The sequence below is a fragment of the Gadus chalcogrammus genome, chromosome 4 (assembly GCF_026213295.1).
Source record: "Gadus chalcogrammus isolate NIFS_2021 chromosome 4, NIFS_Gcha_1.0, whole genome shotgun sequence".
In the NCBI taxonomy this organism is placed as follows: domain Eukaryota; kingdom Metazoa; phylum Chordata; class Actinopteri; order Gadiformes; family Gadidae; genus Gadus; species Gadus chalcogrammus.
In genome coordinates, this window is record NC_079415.1 from 15927813 (window position 1) to 15945017 (window position 17205).

The 17205-nt window shown below is 44.7% G+C and overlaps 1 protein-coding gene across 4 annotated transcripts in view; it reads left to right on the top strand.

The window, feature by feature from the left end:
- Window positions 1–11710, top strand: part of fcho2 (FCH and mu domain containing endocytic adaptor 2) — a 36813-nt gene extending 25103 nt beyond the window's left edge. For 2 of the 4 annotated variants that reach the window (XM_056587551.1, XM_056587552.1), the window contains 9 exons: window positions 2510–2625; window positions 3254–3383; window positions 5368–5479; window positions 6569–6724; window positions 8089–8221; window positions 8645–8844; window positions 9089–9153; window positions 9396–9560; window positions 10012–11710. In XM_056587551.1, coding sequence (XP_056443526.1) covers window positions 2510–2625; window positions 3254–3383; window positions 5368–5479; window positions 6569–6724; window positions 8089–8221; window positions 8645–8844; window positions 9089–9153; window positions 9396–9560; window positions 10012–10034 — 1100 coding nt within the window. In that variant the 3' untranslated portion in view covers window positions 10035–11710. Of the gene's footprint in view, window positions 1–2509; window positions 2626–3253; window positions 3384–3954; window positions 4033–4342; window positions 4403–5367; window positions 5480–6568; window positions 6725–8088; window positions 8222–8644; window positions 8845–9088; window positions 9154–9395; window positions 9561–10011 lie in introns of all 4 variants that reach the window. The other 2 variants (XM_056587549.1, XM_056587550.1) reach the window with 2 other exon arrangements.
- Window positions 11711–17205: the final 5495 nt, after the last annotated feature.

Below are 17205 nucleotides of genomic sequence, written 5' to 3' on the forward strand. Positions count from 1 at the left end.
AGCTGTGAAGGCCTGTGTGTGTGTGTGTGTGTGTGTGTGTGTGTGTGTGTGTGTGTGTGTGTGTGTGTGTGTGTGTGTGTGTGTGTGTGTGTGTGTGTGTGTGTGTGTGTGTGTGTGTGTGTGTGTGTGTCCGCCAGAGGACCATTAAAGGTTGAAATGGCACCATCGTGTGCAACAATGTGCACCTTTAAATTATGTTTTTTGTTTTTGATTTTTGTTTTAAGTTACTTTCCGTTTACATTTTGTGATTTGTGATTCCATTTTTTCTGACGCTGTATCTTCTCTATCTATCTGTCTTTGACAGACCTTGCCTCTATATTCTGCCAAATCTCTTCATCCCCTTCCCATCTGGTGAATGACTTAGAGGTCTTTCTGCCAGATGCACCAGGTACAATCAGTATGTTTGGTACATGTAGGAGCATAAAAGTGTTTAATGCATGTTATCGCATTATCGAATTTCCAACTTTTGATTTGTTGCTATTTACACTTTTATTGAATAACATTAGTTATTACTTTGTATTAAAGCTGCACTATGTACGTTTCTCATTAGAAGCCTTTAGTGGATTCAGTTGTCGCTAAACCCTGGATTGACTGACTCATGGAAGGGCACATTTTATTCTTGAGAACATTTCTTCATCAGATATGTTTTATGGAGTAAATAGCTGCAGTAGTTACATAAAGTTACATAGTGCAGGTTTAAAACTAACTATAATGGGATTACACACATTGATGACAGTTTATCTGTGTTGCTACTGGATAGATGGATTGTGTGTGTGTGTGTGTGTGTGTGTGTGTGTGTGTGTGTGTGTGTGTGTGTGTGTGTGTGTGTGTGTGTGTGTGTGTGTGTGTGTGTGTGTGTGTGTGTGTGTGTGTGTGTGTGTGTGTGTGTGTGTGTGTGTTTAGTGGTCCATCTTGATGAACACTGCTCTCAGAATTGATTGTTTGATTGACATGTCCGTTTTGATGAACCAACTGAACTGACAGCACTTTTCCCTGAGTATTCATTGACTTGCGTACCCCAACCAATGATTTGCTTAAGAAAACCATTGAATTGGATTTGGAGTGGACCCTTAATTGATTGTATTTGATGACTGATAAATAACATCCTTACGCCAACAACTGAGTGGCAAGAGATGATGCTAATCTTTTTTGGATTGCAGATTTAAAAATGCTCGACGTCTTAACAAACTAACATGAAAGTGCTTTTTCAAAGAACCGCTGCTACTTAATTGATGTTTGACATTGCAGCAAAGGATTCGTACAGTCTGTGACGTGTGAAGAGTGTAACGGTCAACACGCGATGAGTCAGATCATAGCAGACAGCTCTGATCCTCCCATTGGACGCTGTACTCAAAGTTCAAACAATTGAAACTTTGACCCCATTGACGCTGACCTCTTCAGCATCCAATCAGATCAGTTTTGTCTGACGTTCAACTGATTCCTCTATGATTGCATTTGAACGTTTCGTTGAGCTCCCGTGTGTTGGCTTTACTCCACCTCATCAAGTGTTGACCGCTTTGCTCTGCTGGTTCTGCGTTCTCCTCCCTTTAAACCTCGCTCTGTTCCACCCTCCTCCTATCAGTGGCGCTCCGGCCCTCTCCCCCTCCTCCCACTGAGAGCCGGCCCCTGGAGCCTTGCTCCTCATCCTTCTCCTCGTCCCCCACCTCCTCGCTGGGCTCCCCGGAGATCCCCATCGGAGCCGGGGCCAGGCCCCTGGCGGCCCGGGCCCGCAGCGCCCCCATCACCTCCCACACCCCCGGGGACCTGCTCCCGCTGCTCCTCCCCCTCCTCCTCGACCCCGACACCGACCCCGACCCGGCCGCCGGGCCCCCGCCGCCCCGCACCGGCGGCGCCGGCGGCGACGCCCTCTCGGCGCTGTCCTGGTCCCAGAGCCGGTGGATGGCCTTCAGCGACGGACAGCCCCAGTGGAGTGGCGGCGGCGGCGGCGGGGGGCGGGCCAAGCGCTTCCTGTCCGACAGCGCGGCCGACGGCTCGAATGACTGCAAGATGGCCGCCGGCGGCGCCGACAAACCCCCGGTCCGGGACGTGTCGCCGTCCGCGCCTGTGACCAATAACAGCCAGGCGTCTGTGGGCGTGGCGCCGGTCGGCCCGCTGAGCGCCGGTAACACAGGTTCTGATAGATGTGTGCCTGCCTGAGTGTCGGACTGCACTTTGAGTTGTGTTTTCAATGGGTTTCTCATTTGCTTGTTTTATTTTGTTTTGGGTTGAGTTGTCACGTTCTTGCATTCATTTTAATATGTATTGTTTCACTCCTGCAACGCGTACTTATCGATTTCCTATTGTTTATTTTCAGTTTTTTTCCTAATGTTGTTCATGCGATTGCGTTATGATTACGTTTTTGTGTGTGTGCCATGTAAGCATGTGTTTCAGTTTGTTTGGTGAATGCCCCGAGTGCGTTGACTCCTCACGCCTGCTGTGGTCTCTGTTCCTCCAGCCTCTCTCTCCTACTCTCTACGTACTGACCCCCCGCTCCTCCCTCTCCTCCCAGGGCCGGCCCTCGCCAGACCCACCACCCCGCTGACGGCTGGGGCCCTGGTGCCCCCCCCCAGACCCTCGTCCAGACCCAAGCTGCCCACCGGGAAACTCAGCGGGATCAATGAGATCGTAAGCAGGGCGACGCGATGGGATGGGGTGTTCTTGTACCCAGGGACCGTTTGAACCCTAACCCTATAAGAGAGGTTGTTGATTCAAATCCCTCGGCCCTGGGCTGATGGGGAAAGTTTTGTACATATAAATAAGTCATCTTTATGAAATGAATAAAAAAATATACATTAATTTATTATCAATATACATTGATACATGAATATGAATCTATAGCATTATATATTGTTCATATAATTATACACAGTAATTGTAAGTAGAGAACCCAAATGAATGAGATGGCGACATTAGTAGGCATCCTCGAGAAAGGAACGTTTATTTGAGTAGAAAACAGCCATCTCCCTACTCTCTCCAGACCCCAGCCCCCACGCTTCCTATGAAAACATAACATGAGCTTTATGTGCAGAGTCAGAGTAATTAATATGGTTCCCTGTAGCCTTAAAGCTAGCGTCAAGTTGGCAGATGTGTTTCAGTGCACATTTCAAAACTATTCTTTTTACATATGGTACCTTTAATATCTATAAAGAAATGTTGCTTTGGATTAAAAGCCGTCCAATGGCTGAGTCGCCGTTGAAGCGCCTGAGTTGGCGTTGAGGTCTGAGCGGCGCTGATTGACCCGTACCCCCTGCAGGTCCGACCCTTCAGCCCCCCCAAGACGGCCGGGGCCAGCCCGCCCTCCCCGGCCCCCCTGGCCCGGGCCGAGAGCTCGTCCTCGCTGTCCTCCAACGCCTCCATGAGCGCCAGCAACACGCCCACCGTCGGTGAGTCACACACGTACACACACACACACACACACACACACACACACACACACACACACACACACACACACACACACACACACACACACACACACACACACACACACACACGTTTCCCGTGCACACACAGACATAAACGCACACATGCAGCTAAACACACTCTTGCACACGCAGACGTGCACACCCACACACACATACACCTATACACAAACACACACATAAATGCACGCACGTACCCACACAAATACACATACACACAAACGCACGTACACGCACACGCCCACGCTCACTCGTAGACACACATACACTTGGTGGAATGAAGCTGTCCAGATTGATCCGGTCTGCCGCCCTTGCTCTTTCCTGCCGTGCTTTTCATCCTTTCATCAAAACGTTTCCTTCTTTATTTACTCTTGTTCCAAAGTTATTGTTGTTTCTATTTTAGACTCTACACTGCCCTAAACCATACCTTTTCCCACTGCAAGACCCCTTTATTCCTCCTCCATCCCTCCTCCTCCATCTCTGATCTCCTCCCCACGGTGACCCCTGACCTCCTCCTCTGCGCTTGTTTCAGGACCTGAGCCTCTCTATCCCCTGGCCCTCTCTTCTTTGGAGCCAGAGCAGCTCCTCCCTCCCCTCCCCGCCTTCCAGAGTGAGTCTGGCCCCGCCTCCTGACCCTGACCGTGACCCCCAACCCTGATCCTGACCCCTCACCCTGACCCTAGGGCTTAACCATTTACAACCACTGGTTGCAAACGGACTACCCCTAACCCTTTCACCAGAGAAGCAGTGCCATGCTAAACCAAGCAATGTCTTCATCTTCATCGTCTCAGTCATCTCCACGAGTAGCTTTCATCGCTCCTTCAATTTTGCTTTGTCTCTCTCTCGCTCTCTCACTCTCCCTCTCACTCTCACGCTCATTCATTGTGTTTATGCTTTGTTTATTACTTTGGCTGGTAAAGAGGATGATGATTTCATAGCCAAGCTGCCCACCTATGAGAAGCGCTCTGAGACGCCTGCAGGTAGGGGTGCGCTCCGTATAGAGAAGGGCTCATCTTAACCGGGGGGTGTAACGACTTACACAGTACTGCACTAAGTAGGCATTCCAATCCTCCAAAAATGTTAATTATGTATTTTTAAATCCAATACCAGTTTCTTTCTTCAAGTACAAAACAATAATGAAATCAAGGCCTTGTCATACACTGTTCCTTATAGACTCAAAGCATAACATCGTACAGGAATTCCCAAAACGTTGATAGTGTAAATATAAAACCCCCAAAAGGAGGTGATACCTTCTAGGTTTTGCATCTATTCTGGGTGTTTAATCACAGTCGTTGAACCCCCCGCGTTGCTCTCGTCGACTAACACTCGTGCCGGCCGTCTGTCTTACCCGATGGGTGAAACTGTGTCATGTGACTCACCAGTTAAGTCGGCACTCCTCTACCTGAACTCATCGAAGTGTCTGTTTAACGTTTGTGTGACTTTCTAACATCATCTCCTCCTGGTCCTGGATCAATAAAGTTATCTGCATCTGTAGCTCTGTATCTAATCCATGTTCTATGTTGATTGTCATTAGATTGTTTATTGTATTATTGTTATGGATGTGTGATAACTGTTTGATAAGCTTTTATTTTTGATGAACCATACAATACTGTATTGAATGGACTAAAGCACTTATTAATGGATTTAAGCTCTACTGAATGCAAACACTTTTGTTGTTGTATCTTTTCTTATAAGTCTTATTTGTTTTGTTTGTTCTTGTATTGAAAAGCTTCATACTGAAGGACTGACGTGTTCGAATGAGTAAAAGAAAAACTAAACATAAATAATAACAACAATATGAATTGAATAAAGGTTCTTTGCACGATTTTCAGCCGCCCTGTGAAACAGAGCAGGCTCTTCGACTCATGTAGCTCCTGCACCATAACCTAATCCTGACCACATCAGCAGAATAATAACACACGTGTTTACATTTTTCTCACTCCAGGAACGTCCCGCGGCCCCAGTCCCATTACGCTGGCGTCCCACGATGCATTGCCCATCGCCGTTGCGTTCACAGAGTCCGTCAACGCCTACTTCAAAGGAGCAGACCCCAGCAAGTATGTCGCATGCCAGCGGTCTTGAAACCCCCCCAAAACGTTGGCGAGCTGTTGACAAATTGCACGTCATTTTCAGTTATTCCTGTTTCAAAGAGGCTAGGAGAGTCCTATTAGGAATGCTGACATGTGGGCAAAACCGTGTGTGTGTGTGTGTGTGTGTGTGTGTGTGTGTGAACACGTGTGTGTGTGTGTGTGTGTGTCTGTGTGAGCGATTATGTGTCTTTGCGTATGTATGTGTTTGAGTGCTTGTGTGTGTGCGTGCGTGTGTGTGTGTGTGTGTGTGTGTGCCCCTCGGTTGCATGCATGGAATGCGTAGAAGATTTGTGTGAGTCTGACACCGTTCCTCAGTTGGGGGACGGCCCACATGGGGCACATTAAAAGGCCATGCCGAGAAAACATACACTCTTTTTATTGGTTAACTGCTGCTCAATTGCCGACGTGGAAAAAGCGAAAGATGTTATTTTTGTAAGGGTAGTGATGGTGGCGGTGGTGGTGCGGGTGGGGGGAAGGGGGCATAGCGAATGGAACATATCTGAATAAGCCCTGCATTGGGAGGCATGCGGCAGGTTGGCCCCATCGCGCTCCACGGTCGGAGCATGGCGGTAGCACTGCCCGGGTTAGGGGTTTGATTCCCACCGGGGCCCCGCCATGCTGTAAGGCACGCACTCGTGGTACGATAGCACGGTGCCATGGATAAAGACATGTTTATACAAATTAAGTTTAAAGCAGGGGGTTGACACTCTCGTTTGAGGTTGTGGACCCTAATGGACTTGATGCTACTTCAGTAAGGCTGGACTAAAACAACACTTCTGATACGTTTGACAATAAACCCTTATCTGAACAGTGTATTCGTCCTAACATCCCCTGTGGGTATCTTAATGGTGGCCAATATAATATAATCTTATGCTGCCACTTGCTGTTTGCACAGTAGGCCCCTTGGGTTACCATTGACAACACAGATCATTGAACAACGATGTGTTCTGTGTCAGCCCGTATGACCACCCTGCGGGTCGAGAACCCAGCGCCACCGCCCCCTGCCCCTCATCTCTCCCATAGGTCAGGGGTTCACACCTCGGTCTTGTGTTGCAGGTGCATCGTGAAGATCACGGGGGACATGACGCTGTCCTTCCCCATGGGCATCATCAAGGTGTTCACCTCCAACCCCTCCCCCGCCGTGCTCACCTTCAGGCTGAAGAACACCAGCCGTCTGGAACAGGTGCTGCCCAACCAGCAGCTGCTGCACAGGTAGGCGGGACTTCCTGAGGGCTGTAGATGTTGACATGTCACAGGTAGGCGGGACTTCCTGCAGGTTTTAGACATTGACATGTCACACAGCTAGGGTAGGCCGTTTATTCTAGAAGCATTATTTGTATCAGATTTTGTGAAGTGCTCTTTACACCCGACAGCGATCAATACATCTAATGCTCTGACAAAACAAAAACTAAAATGTTTTTAGCTGAATTTCATTCAGCACTCATTGTGCATGCCTAGTCTTCAACAGACCTACTGCTAAAGCTAGCGAGCTAGTCCTGTGTTCTGGGGTAGTGGTTCTGGCGGGGGGCCTGGATGGAAGATGGGATTTCTTCCGGCTTCATACTTTCAGATGATATCTAACTCTGGCTGGATTGCCAACCCTATCTTTAATCCAGGCGATCAGGACTAGGTTGAATTTGTCTTATGATGTTGAACTTGAACCAGGTTTGTGCAATATAATTTACACCATTGAAGTCTTTCAGAAGACAAATGTAAGCACAACGCTATACTGTTCTGTAGTGTTTTTCCAGGACAATGTTGTGTTGAATGTGAATCTTGAACGTAGCACTGTTTTAATTTGCCTGCGCAGCTGGCTCGGTGTTACAATGAGGCATCAGATGACATGAATGTTGAGTCAGTGTTGACATGGGGAAGGTAAATTAGCATCTCTGTCATCGTAGCTTAGCCGCTAGGTTGTAGCGTTCATCAACATTCATAACCCCGTACTGCCTAAGGATCCTCCATACAGGAATGTGGAATACAAAAAAAAACATTTTCCAAACACCCGCTTCTAATAACGGCGGTTTGGTTTTAACAGGGCTAATCCCAGCCTCTGTCAGCCACAGGGGAATAACAGTTATTCCTCAACCGAAAAAAATAAAAAATCGTCAGTATCCCGTATTCCAGTCATCTAAATCAATACAGACTGCCCGTTTTTTTGGCCTCAGGTTTTTTCTCTCAAAAGTGTTAAGACGAATAGACCAGAGACATTTGTTTTGGCTAACAAGGTAGTTGGGTAGTAAGTCTTACAAAGTCTTACAGTTTTTGATAATTTATTTTGTGGACCAGATCAAATACTCAAGATGATTTATTTTGTCTCTTTCGCTCGCTCGCTCTCTCGCTCGCTCTCGCTCTCGCTCTCTCTCGCTCTCTCTGTGTGTTATTCCAAGGCCTCATGGCCTGACTAATTGAATTAAAGGGGTGGTGATTTAATGGGCCGCTCGGTTACGTGCCCGGTCATTCTTTCCAAGCTGTTGGAGCTTTACACTGAAAGCCAAGAGGGCCTGATGAATAATTGAGCCTTTGATCGCTGTGTGTATGTGTGACTCTGTTCCTGTGTGTGTGTGTATCTGTAGCGACGCCTCTCAGAGTGACTCCAACTCCAAGGACTTCTGGTTCAACATGCCGGCGCTGATGTCCTACCTTAGGAAGGCCGCCGAGCAGAACCCCACCGCCTCGTACTACAACGTGGACATCTTGAAATACCAGGTCTGTGGAGCTACACCCCAGAATACACCATTCAGCTCCGTTACCCAGGGGTTCATCAACACAGCTAACATTGTCTTATGTGAGCACCTTTGTACATCTGCGAGAAGTCTGATCCAAAACAGCAATACTAAATAAATACAAATAAACAAGGAAATGAATCGGCAACATGAAATTAGCTTTAAAATAATGGTAGACATCAGAATGATGGCAACTGCTGTAAGCAATATGCTCCTGATACATTAGAACAGTGCCCACACTCAGTCTACAAGTCTATTTCGTGGAAGAAATAGTCTTTGAAAAAGTGCTTCATTCATTAAATAAATATCATTATAGAGATTTTCCTGCTACCAATATGAAGCAGCGCTTGAGATCTGGCCTTAACGCTAGCTTGTATTGTATGTGTGCGTGTGCGCGTTTGACCAGGTGCACTCCAGCGGCATCCAGTCCACGCCGCTCAACCTGGCGGTGTACTGGAAGTGCGCGGCCGGCACCACGGACCTCTGCCTGGACTACCGCTTCAACCCGGAGCCCATGTCTGGCCCGGGCTCCCTGGCCAACGTCCAGATCCTGGTGCCCGTGGACGGGGGCGTGACCAGCATGCAGGCGCTGCCCAACGGCATCTGGTGAGACCGAGCCTCCTGCTTTCGCATGGGGTCGTCACGGTGACGCTTCCGCGAACGTTACCGTTCAGATCCCGGGTCGGCACACTGTGTTGCGTCGCCTGTCGGGGAGTGTCACCAAATACGTCATACATTTGGAAAACACAAATGCACAAATAGCAATGTCACCGTGGATGAGAGAGAGTGAATTAAAACCTCAGGAATAACAGAGGTTTTTTTTTGTGTGTCTTTTGTTTCTGCCCCTCAGGAATGCAGAGCAGAAAAAGTTCCTGTGGAAGCTGAGCGACATCTCGGACAAGAGCGACAACGAAGGTAACGTCACGCGTGTGTGTCCTCGGCGTCCGCTCTGGGCGATTCCCTTCCTCCCCCGCTACATCTACCGCTAACATGACAGTGTTGACGGCAACGACTGCTCTGTTGGATCTGTTGACGTTTTTGTCTCTGTCCTGTGTTCAGATCTTTGTTATTTAGGGTTATTTATGTTTTACTGTTGAATGTGTGCGTGTGTGTGATTGTGTGTGTGTGTGCGTGTGTGTGTGTGTGTGGTGCCCCAGGCGCGGGCTCTCTCAGGGCTAAGTTCGAGCTGTCCAGCGGACCGTCCACGCCGGCCACCCTGGCGGTGCAGTTCATGAACGAGGGCAGCACCCTGTCGGGGGTGGACATGGAGCTGCAGGGGCCTGGCTACCGGCTGTCCCTCACCAAGAAGAGGTTCGCCACGGGTACGTACGGCCGCCCGCTCCCTCTCCTCAAAGTGAAGGAGAAAAACCGAAAAAACATTTAACAGGATTGTATGGTAACGACTATATATCTTTTAGACATGTGCTTATGATGAGTTGACCATGCTAATGCCAACGCACTAACACGCACCTGCATGCTATACACCGTTAGCATGCTAACGTGCTCATAACATACGGCACATAAGTATGTGTCTGTGTGTTAAGACCGTGTCGTGTTAGCGCATAAGTGTGTTAGCATTAGCATGGAAAAGGCAAAGTTTGTTCTCAGGAGGTCACAGCGATGAGGCCCAGTTTTTATTTTATCTGAATTTATTTCGTTTTATATATAATTTTGGTATCAACCCGCCAATATACCAAGACAATGTTCAGATGTCATCTAACGTCGTCGAAGGAGCTGTGCGTGATCATCTGATCCTACGTCTCGCTTCCACAGGACGCTACATGGCTGACTGTTGATTGGAAGCTTCTCTAGAATGCTGAGGGTTGCCATGATGACCTCCCTGGACGTTCTGGATCTGCCTCCCGCTGCAGTCGGAACACCTGAGCGCGCTCTTTTTATCCCTCCTTTTTTTTCCTCGGAACCGAAAGTTTCACTACAGTAAAGGGGCAGCACTGAGTACTATACACTATTTAATAGAAAGTGAACCAGAGTATGAATACTGGGACGAGCCTTCAGGAACTGTACAGGTGTCACGCTCTCTGATCAAATCACTTTTTTTGTACAAACAATTTTATGGATTAGGTAAAAAAATAAAACTATATTATATGAAATCACGAAAACAAAAAAAGCAAAGAAAAATGTGCACTAACCAATCTTTCCGGCCAATTTTTGAATACCCTCTTTCCCCCCTCCCCTCTCTTTTCTATGAGGAATGTATAAAACCAATGTTTTCTGAGGAAGAGGAACACCTACTTTATGCTTCTCTGCCCTTTCCACTGTAAATAGTTGCACTGAATAGTATGTGCTGCGAGCCTCAGCCCAACCCGTGCTCAGGTTGGGTTCCTGTTCTCCCCTCCTCTCTCTACTCTCTTTATGGTCACGTGCAATGAAACAATGAAGACAAATGATCGCTGAAACACTATAAATCCTCTCAGAGTCTCTCAGAACATGCCAGGCCGCACCCTCAGTTCGAAGTCGTGGGCATCTAAGATTTTAAATTGCTTTAATGACAAAAAAGGAACGCAAAAAAAACAAGAAACATCCAGTGCCTACCGATATCTGTCCTCGTTTGTGCTTTGATGATTCAGCTTTATGCATCTTTTTTCTCCGTATCCATGGGGATATCAACAGGGCTAATCCTCAACACTGTTACTAACCGGGTCTTCGGAGGGCTAGCACAAGTTCTTAAACATGCCCGTATTACGTTTCGTATAAATGTAAGTTTCCGTGTAGTCCAGGTAGACGTATTTTAAATAAGTCCCTTTTATTATAAAACGGCAGCAAGGTAAATGGAACAATTAGTTTTTTGAATGAAACAAGTGTCTTTTTCAAGTACATTTTTTAAGCAGATTCAAAACAGTGTCATTGCGTGCCCGCCAAAACGTACGGAGAAGCGTTCCTGAATCTCGCCTTCCTTCCGTCGTTTGCGTGCCAAAGCATAGCGCATGATCAGAGGGCCTGTCGTCGTGGGCTAGTCGTGTTCATTTTATACTCCTTGATCAGGATGAGAAAGGGAAAACGCCTCCAGTTTATACAACCCCCAGTCTTGTCTTCCAGTCGGCCAATAAGACATGTTTGCCTTCACCAATGTTTTTGTTTATTTTTTATTGAAGTCTTTTATAAGTCCTCATTTTTAATTGGAAATCGTTCACAGGCCTCGACCCCTCCTCACCCCGCGGTCCAGGGGGGGCTGCCGGAGGCGCAGTAGCATCGAAAATGCCTTATCAAAAAATGACTGCCGCAAAGAAATATTCAAGGGTTGCTAGTGGGGCACAGATATCGTTGTGAACCGCGTTGGGATTTCAATTGTAATCGATGTGGCTGAAAACAAAACAACAATCCGACTTCAAGGAAGAAACGCACAAACCCCCCAAAAAACACCTCTCACCTTGCCGGGTTGGCTGTTGTGATTTTAAGGTTTTCCCAAGTATGCTTTTTTTTACCCTGAAATGTGATTTATTCTCTTGTCGTTGAATACAAAACGTGGCTTTTAATGACCCCTTGAGGCTGGGATTGCTACGGATCAAGGTGTCATCTCCCCTGTTGGAATGGACGGTGGATTAATTTCAAAGTGCTATCATTCATATCGCTACCTTTGTCTGATACACTGACGAATTAACCCGCAACTTATCTCTTGTGATTCATCTTCCTTAGAAACTATTCACTAATGATTTATTTTTGGATGGCTATTGATACGCTTGATATCCTCAAGCATGGTTGTACGTATAAGGGCGCATTGATACATAATGAGATTAATATTTCTTTATTTTTCATGCTTTTAAATATCATAGTATTATTGTTTTCTAAAACTGCGATCTACATCCAGTGTGTGGAGCATTCCGTTTGAAATACAGTATATCTCAAATCGTCTGTCCTCGTTTGAGCACAAGTACACAGGGGTGTTGTGTCAAAGTCAAAGTCTGCCATGGATCCGAATGCTTTAGAATAGACCGTCCCTTTAAGAAAAAAAGAAACACAACTTTTTCAGTTGCAGTTGATCTTGGCAAGCTGGTTCTTGCTGTCTCTGCAGAAATCGTAAAAACGGATAATCGTCGAGGCTTTCGTTTCTGTCACTTTCACACTTTTCCTTTGTTTATATGTTGTAGTAAAATAAGAGTTTAAAAAGAAAAGCAAAATTGTGTACATGATTCTCATGAAATTGACATTTTTAAAGCTATATCAGCCACTCATGTCTATGATTTAATTTCATTGTGCCTGTATTAAATGTGTAATATATGAATATATACAAATATATGAATATGACTACTTTATATGTCTTCTGTGTCTTTTTTTATTGGTAAGCAAAGATGTGTGGGAACTTTGCAGGGAATGATTATGTGATTAAATGTATTGCTGTTAATATATTGACCATGGCATGCTGTCAGACGTTCGTTAACAGTACAAAGGCTGTGAAACTGAAACAGCTAGCAGAAATAACTTGATATATCAATGGATGGATTACTGCCTCACATTCTGAAGGGCTATGCCACATAGCAATTTTTACTCTGTATTATGATTTATCTTATAGTCAAATTGTAATATGCAGATTGAATAGGCTCTCCTACATGTAGTGTATTGCAACCCGTATTATTATACAAAAGTATAAGAATGATGGGACATTTGCATTATTACAATTCGCATTAAACTCCCTCGCCTTTCAGATAAAGCTATATATTTGAATAGCTTAATGTCCTTCTGTGATACTGTACCTTCAACCTCTTGGATACTTTACTTTTGATCTGTAATACCATCCGTTTAACCACAGTTATACATTATCTTTAACCTCTGTGGTACCATCCCTTTAACCACTGTGATACCGTCCCTTTAACCACTGTAATACTTTACCTTTATCCCCTGTGATACTTTAGCCGTTAATGCCATAATAGCCAGAAGTCACAGGCTCAGTCCCTCTGGCAGGGCCCTATCCAGATCCCAGGGTGTTTATACCCAAATCTAGGCTGAAAACAAACAGTGGCAGATGGTTTTGTATGAGGACTGCTCCGACCGCAGAGCGGTTCTACTCTGCCCGACGAACCTTGAAGAGTGTGGCTGTTGCTGTTATAATTGTATTAATTCATTTATTGTTATCACTATGGTTGAATATTTTCGATTCATTGTACTTAATTTTCTCCGATTTCAAGCCTTTGCAGCGATTTTTCTTTATTATATAAAAGTGCAAAAATATGGTTATTATATAAATAACATAATCAGGCCATTATAGAATTTGATATTAGAAATGACAAATCAGCAAAAAAAAGTGCTTTTTATAAGGAATAACAACTTATAAAAAGTAGATAAATATTTGTAGTGCACACATCCAAAGATAAATCCATTAAATAATATACTGTGGCAAGGAAGATGATAAGAAAGACTTTATTAATCCCTGTGCGGGAACTCAGTCAGGTTTGTCAGTTTTTCCTTAGGGTTTATTATACAGTGCTGAATCAAAACAACAGTTCAGCCAGCGAAAGCCATGTGTGTGAGAGAGAGACTGAAACGTCCTGGAGTAGAGAGAGAGACTGAAACGTCCCAGAGGGGCGGGGGGGAGAGAGAGAGAGAGAGAGGGAGGGAGGGATGGAGAGAGAGAGAGAGCAGAATGTCTGTGTGTGTGGGGGGGGTAGCGAGAGGGAGAGGCGCTGTTGGCCGCTACTGTCCACCATCACGTATGTGTTTATCCTGAGGCCCAGCGGTGCCCTAGACTTGAGTTATTCTAGAATCCAAGAGAGCTCTCACAACATCAGTAACATTTATGGACGTTGGGTAATTGATGTGCCCTTTTTGATCTCCACTCTCATACACGTGGAAAACCATCTGAGTCAACAAGGATGTTGTAGGTTTATTGCATTAATATGGATTCCATTCCTTCTCCTCTCCCGCTCCCATACAAAGCCCAAAAGACCTCTTTGGAATTACTCAAACTCAGAGCAAGTCGGATCTGGTCCAGGGAATATTCCCTATTTTCCAATTGCCTCTAAAGTATGTCCTGTGTGACAGTTTAGGACTGTCTGAGGCGCTGTTGTTCTTCAGCTCCAGTAGGGATAACCAGTTTGTAACTTGTCTGCGAGTAACGAGATGCTGCTCAACTTTATGTGAACTACATGCTTGTTTTTAGTTAAACACCTAATATAACAATCCATAAATGTCCAGTTTTCCTGTTTTTTTTGTGTGTGAGGTGTCAATGGTCGTTTGTCACCGTGCTAAAGTTGACCTCCTGCCCTACCCACAGACCATAATACTCTAATCCGTGTCCATGGTGTCACATTGTGTAATATCAGCAGTAGTTGCGTTAGCTAGGGCTGGACTCGTTCACTCATTAAAGGGTCTCTATGACCCCTGGTGTGTAGGAAGACCATTCTCGTAAACCCAACACATTCAGCGGTCTGCGTTTCACCCAAAGCCAGAAAGTTGAAAGCCTAAACCATCTGCCAATACCATGAAACAGTTGCTCTGTGGTACTTTGGTGTCAAAGAAGTTGAAAGAACAGATACATACATTATCCTACATAGATGTTGTAGTTGTTGTTTTCACAGTTTCACAGTTTCAGTGTTCAGAGACATTTTATAGATACCATTTTGAGTGAAAGGGTTATGATAGTCTAAACACACAGTGAGACAATGCCATTGTTAAATTAAAGGGTCATGGGACAGTTAAAGGATATCCCTTATAAGATAATGATGAAGATATGACTAGATTCCAGTTTAAGTGGAAAGTGTTAAGATATTGTTATAGGATATAAGTTGAGTTACTTGATTTACTTAATAATTTAATTTAGGTTTTAAGTGGAGGTGATAATCTACTGTTGAAATACAAAGTAAAATTATTTATTTTTTACATTTTAAGGGTAGGTTATTATCACTTTTAAGGTGAAGGAAAGTAGATTGCAACCCTTTAACATTAACCTTAAAGAGTTAAGATGGAAGTAGATCTTCTTTCTAAGTGAAGGTGTTGAGATGCAGTGCTGGGAGGATACAGAGAGGGTGATGAGTGTGCACGTTCACTAGTGCTCAGCCTCTCCGCCCCGGGAGCAGGAGTGGACCCCTTCGTGCCACCATCACAGAGTCACGTCACAGGCGATCTGTCACTGAGAGCTTCAGTGTGTGTGTGTGTGTGTGTGTGTGTCTGCAATCATTGTGCTTATTGCCCCCTCTCCTCTCAATCCCCCCCCCCCTCATTAAAAATTCACATCGGTAAATCTCAAATGAACAAAAGATAATAGGCGTTATTCATTTGTAATAGGCACTTAATATCGATAAAAGTGAAAATGTCAATAGTTAACATGAATCTGACACCCTTCTCCGATCAGTTTTAGATTATTTAATGACCATAACCTAGGCCTCACCCTATTCCTAGAGTGTTACAACTAACCCTACCCCTATGCTAATGCAATGATAATGCTTATTACTGCATAGGCTAATGCTTATTAGTGGTTAATTAATGTACCCTTATTGATAAGTGCTACAAAATAGTATTATTTTTAATAATTAACCTTTAAACAAAATCTTGAAGTTTGTCATGAGAATTGCGGCAACATTTTTACTTATTCACTGTCTTTTCACTTGTAAACACACTTTTGAACATTCTAAATGAACCTTTCATGAATCAAAAGCAAATGCAGAGGGAATCATTACGATGAGATATAATCATGATAAGCTATCTGTTTGGTAAACAGATCAAACCTATCTACTTAAATAGGATCAAAGGATTACCAATAGTAAGAGTATTATATCTAGAGTATCCTATCTATTCACTCATGGAATTCCCTTTGGTAATTAATTTAAAGCATTTTAATTTGAAAGCAGATGGTGCTGAGGTAAAGGTCATGGGCAAATGATGTGTGTTTGATAATTAACACACTTTTGTTTTCCTTTCCATAAAAAAATATGTTCTATTGGTGGACCTGTGGCCCAAGTGATTTTTAGGTGTGCGTTTAGGGACAGAATGGCAACTTTCCACTGAGGTAACAGCAGGGTGATATGACAGTCCACTGAAAACATGTTTGCATTTGAAGTGAATAATTCATAATCAAAGGTTTCTTTATATGGCTGGCTGTACCTCAGACTGCCCTGCTCCTTGTGCTTGACACACACGGAAGACATTTGAAAGAAAAAAAGGCGTCCTTTCATTTCAGTAAGGCCAGTAAGAATATATAGGGAAAAAAGGGCAATAATCCTATCTTGAATGGTTGGCTAAACAACGTTAACATATTGAGATAACTCTCACCGTAATTGTGTAATATCTAGTGTCACTTTAAAGCTGCTAGATTGCTATGAATGGATCAAAGCATCCGTCAGTATTAGTAAAAAAAAAATGCCATGCAGTACTATTAGTCCTATTACTACTAATAGTAGTAATTATCTCATATTTGTCCATGTTTACTTATTCATTTTTTTGGTTCTACTACCATGTTATGTCTGCTATGCTCAGATACATATACCTTCATAAATACATATAGAATATACATTATTGAAGTGTATTCTACTGCCATACATTTATGGATATCGGTTGCAGCTTTTTTTAGAGTTGCCTTGCTTTCAATCTGGGCTTTGGGGAGCTCCCTCAACGTTGGCGAGTTCAGGGGTCAGTTAGAGCTGTCAAGAAATGGTGTGTGTGTGTGTGTGTGTGTGTGTGTGTGTGTGTGTGTGTGTGTGTGTGTGTGTGTGTGTGTGTGTGTGTGTGTGTGTGTGTGTGTGTGTGTGTGTGTGTGTGTGTGTGTGTGCGTGTGTGTAGGTGTGTGTGTGTGTGTGTGTGTGTGTGTGTGTGTGTGTTTGTGAGAGTGTGTGTGTGTGTGTGTGTGTCTCTGTTTGTGTGTGTCCGTGTGTGCTTTTGTGGTTGTCAGTCTGTGTGTGTGGTGTGTGTGTGTGTGTGTGGTGTGTGTGTGTGTGTGTGTGTGTGTGTGTGTGTGTGTGTGTGTGTGTGTGTGTGTGTGTGTGTGTGTGTGTGTGTGTGTGTGTGTGTGTGTGTGTGTGT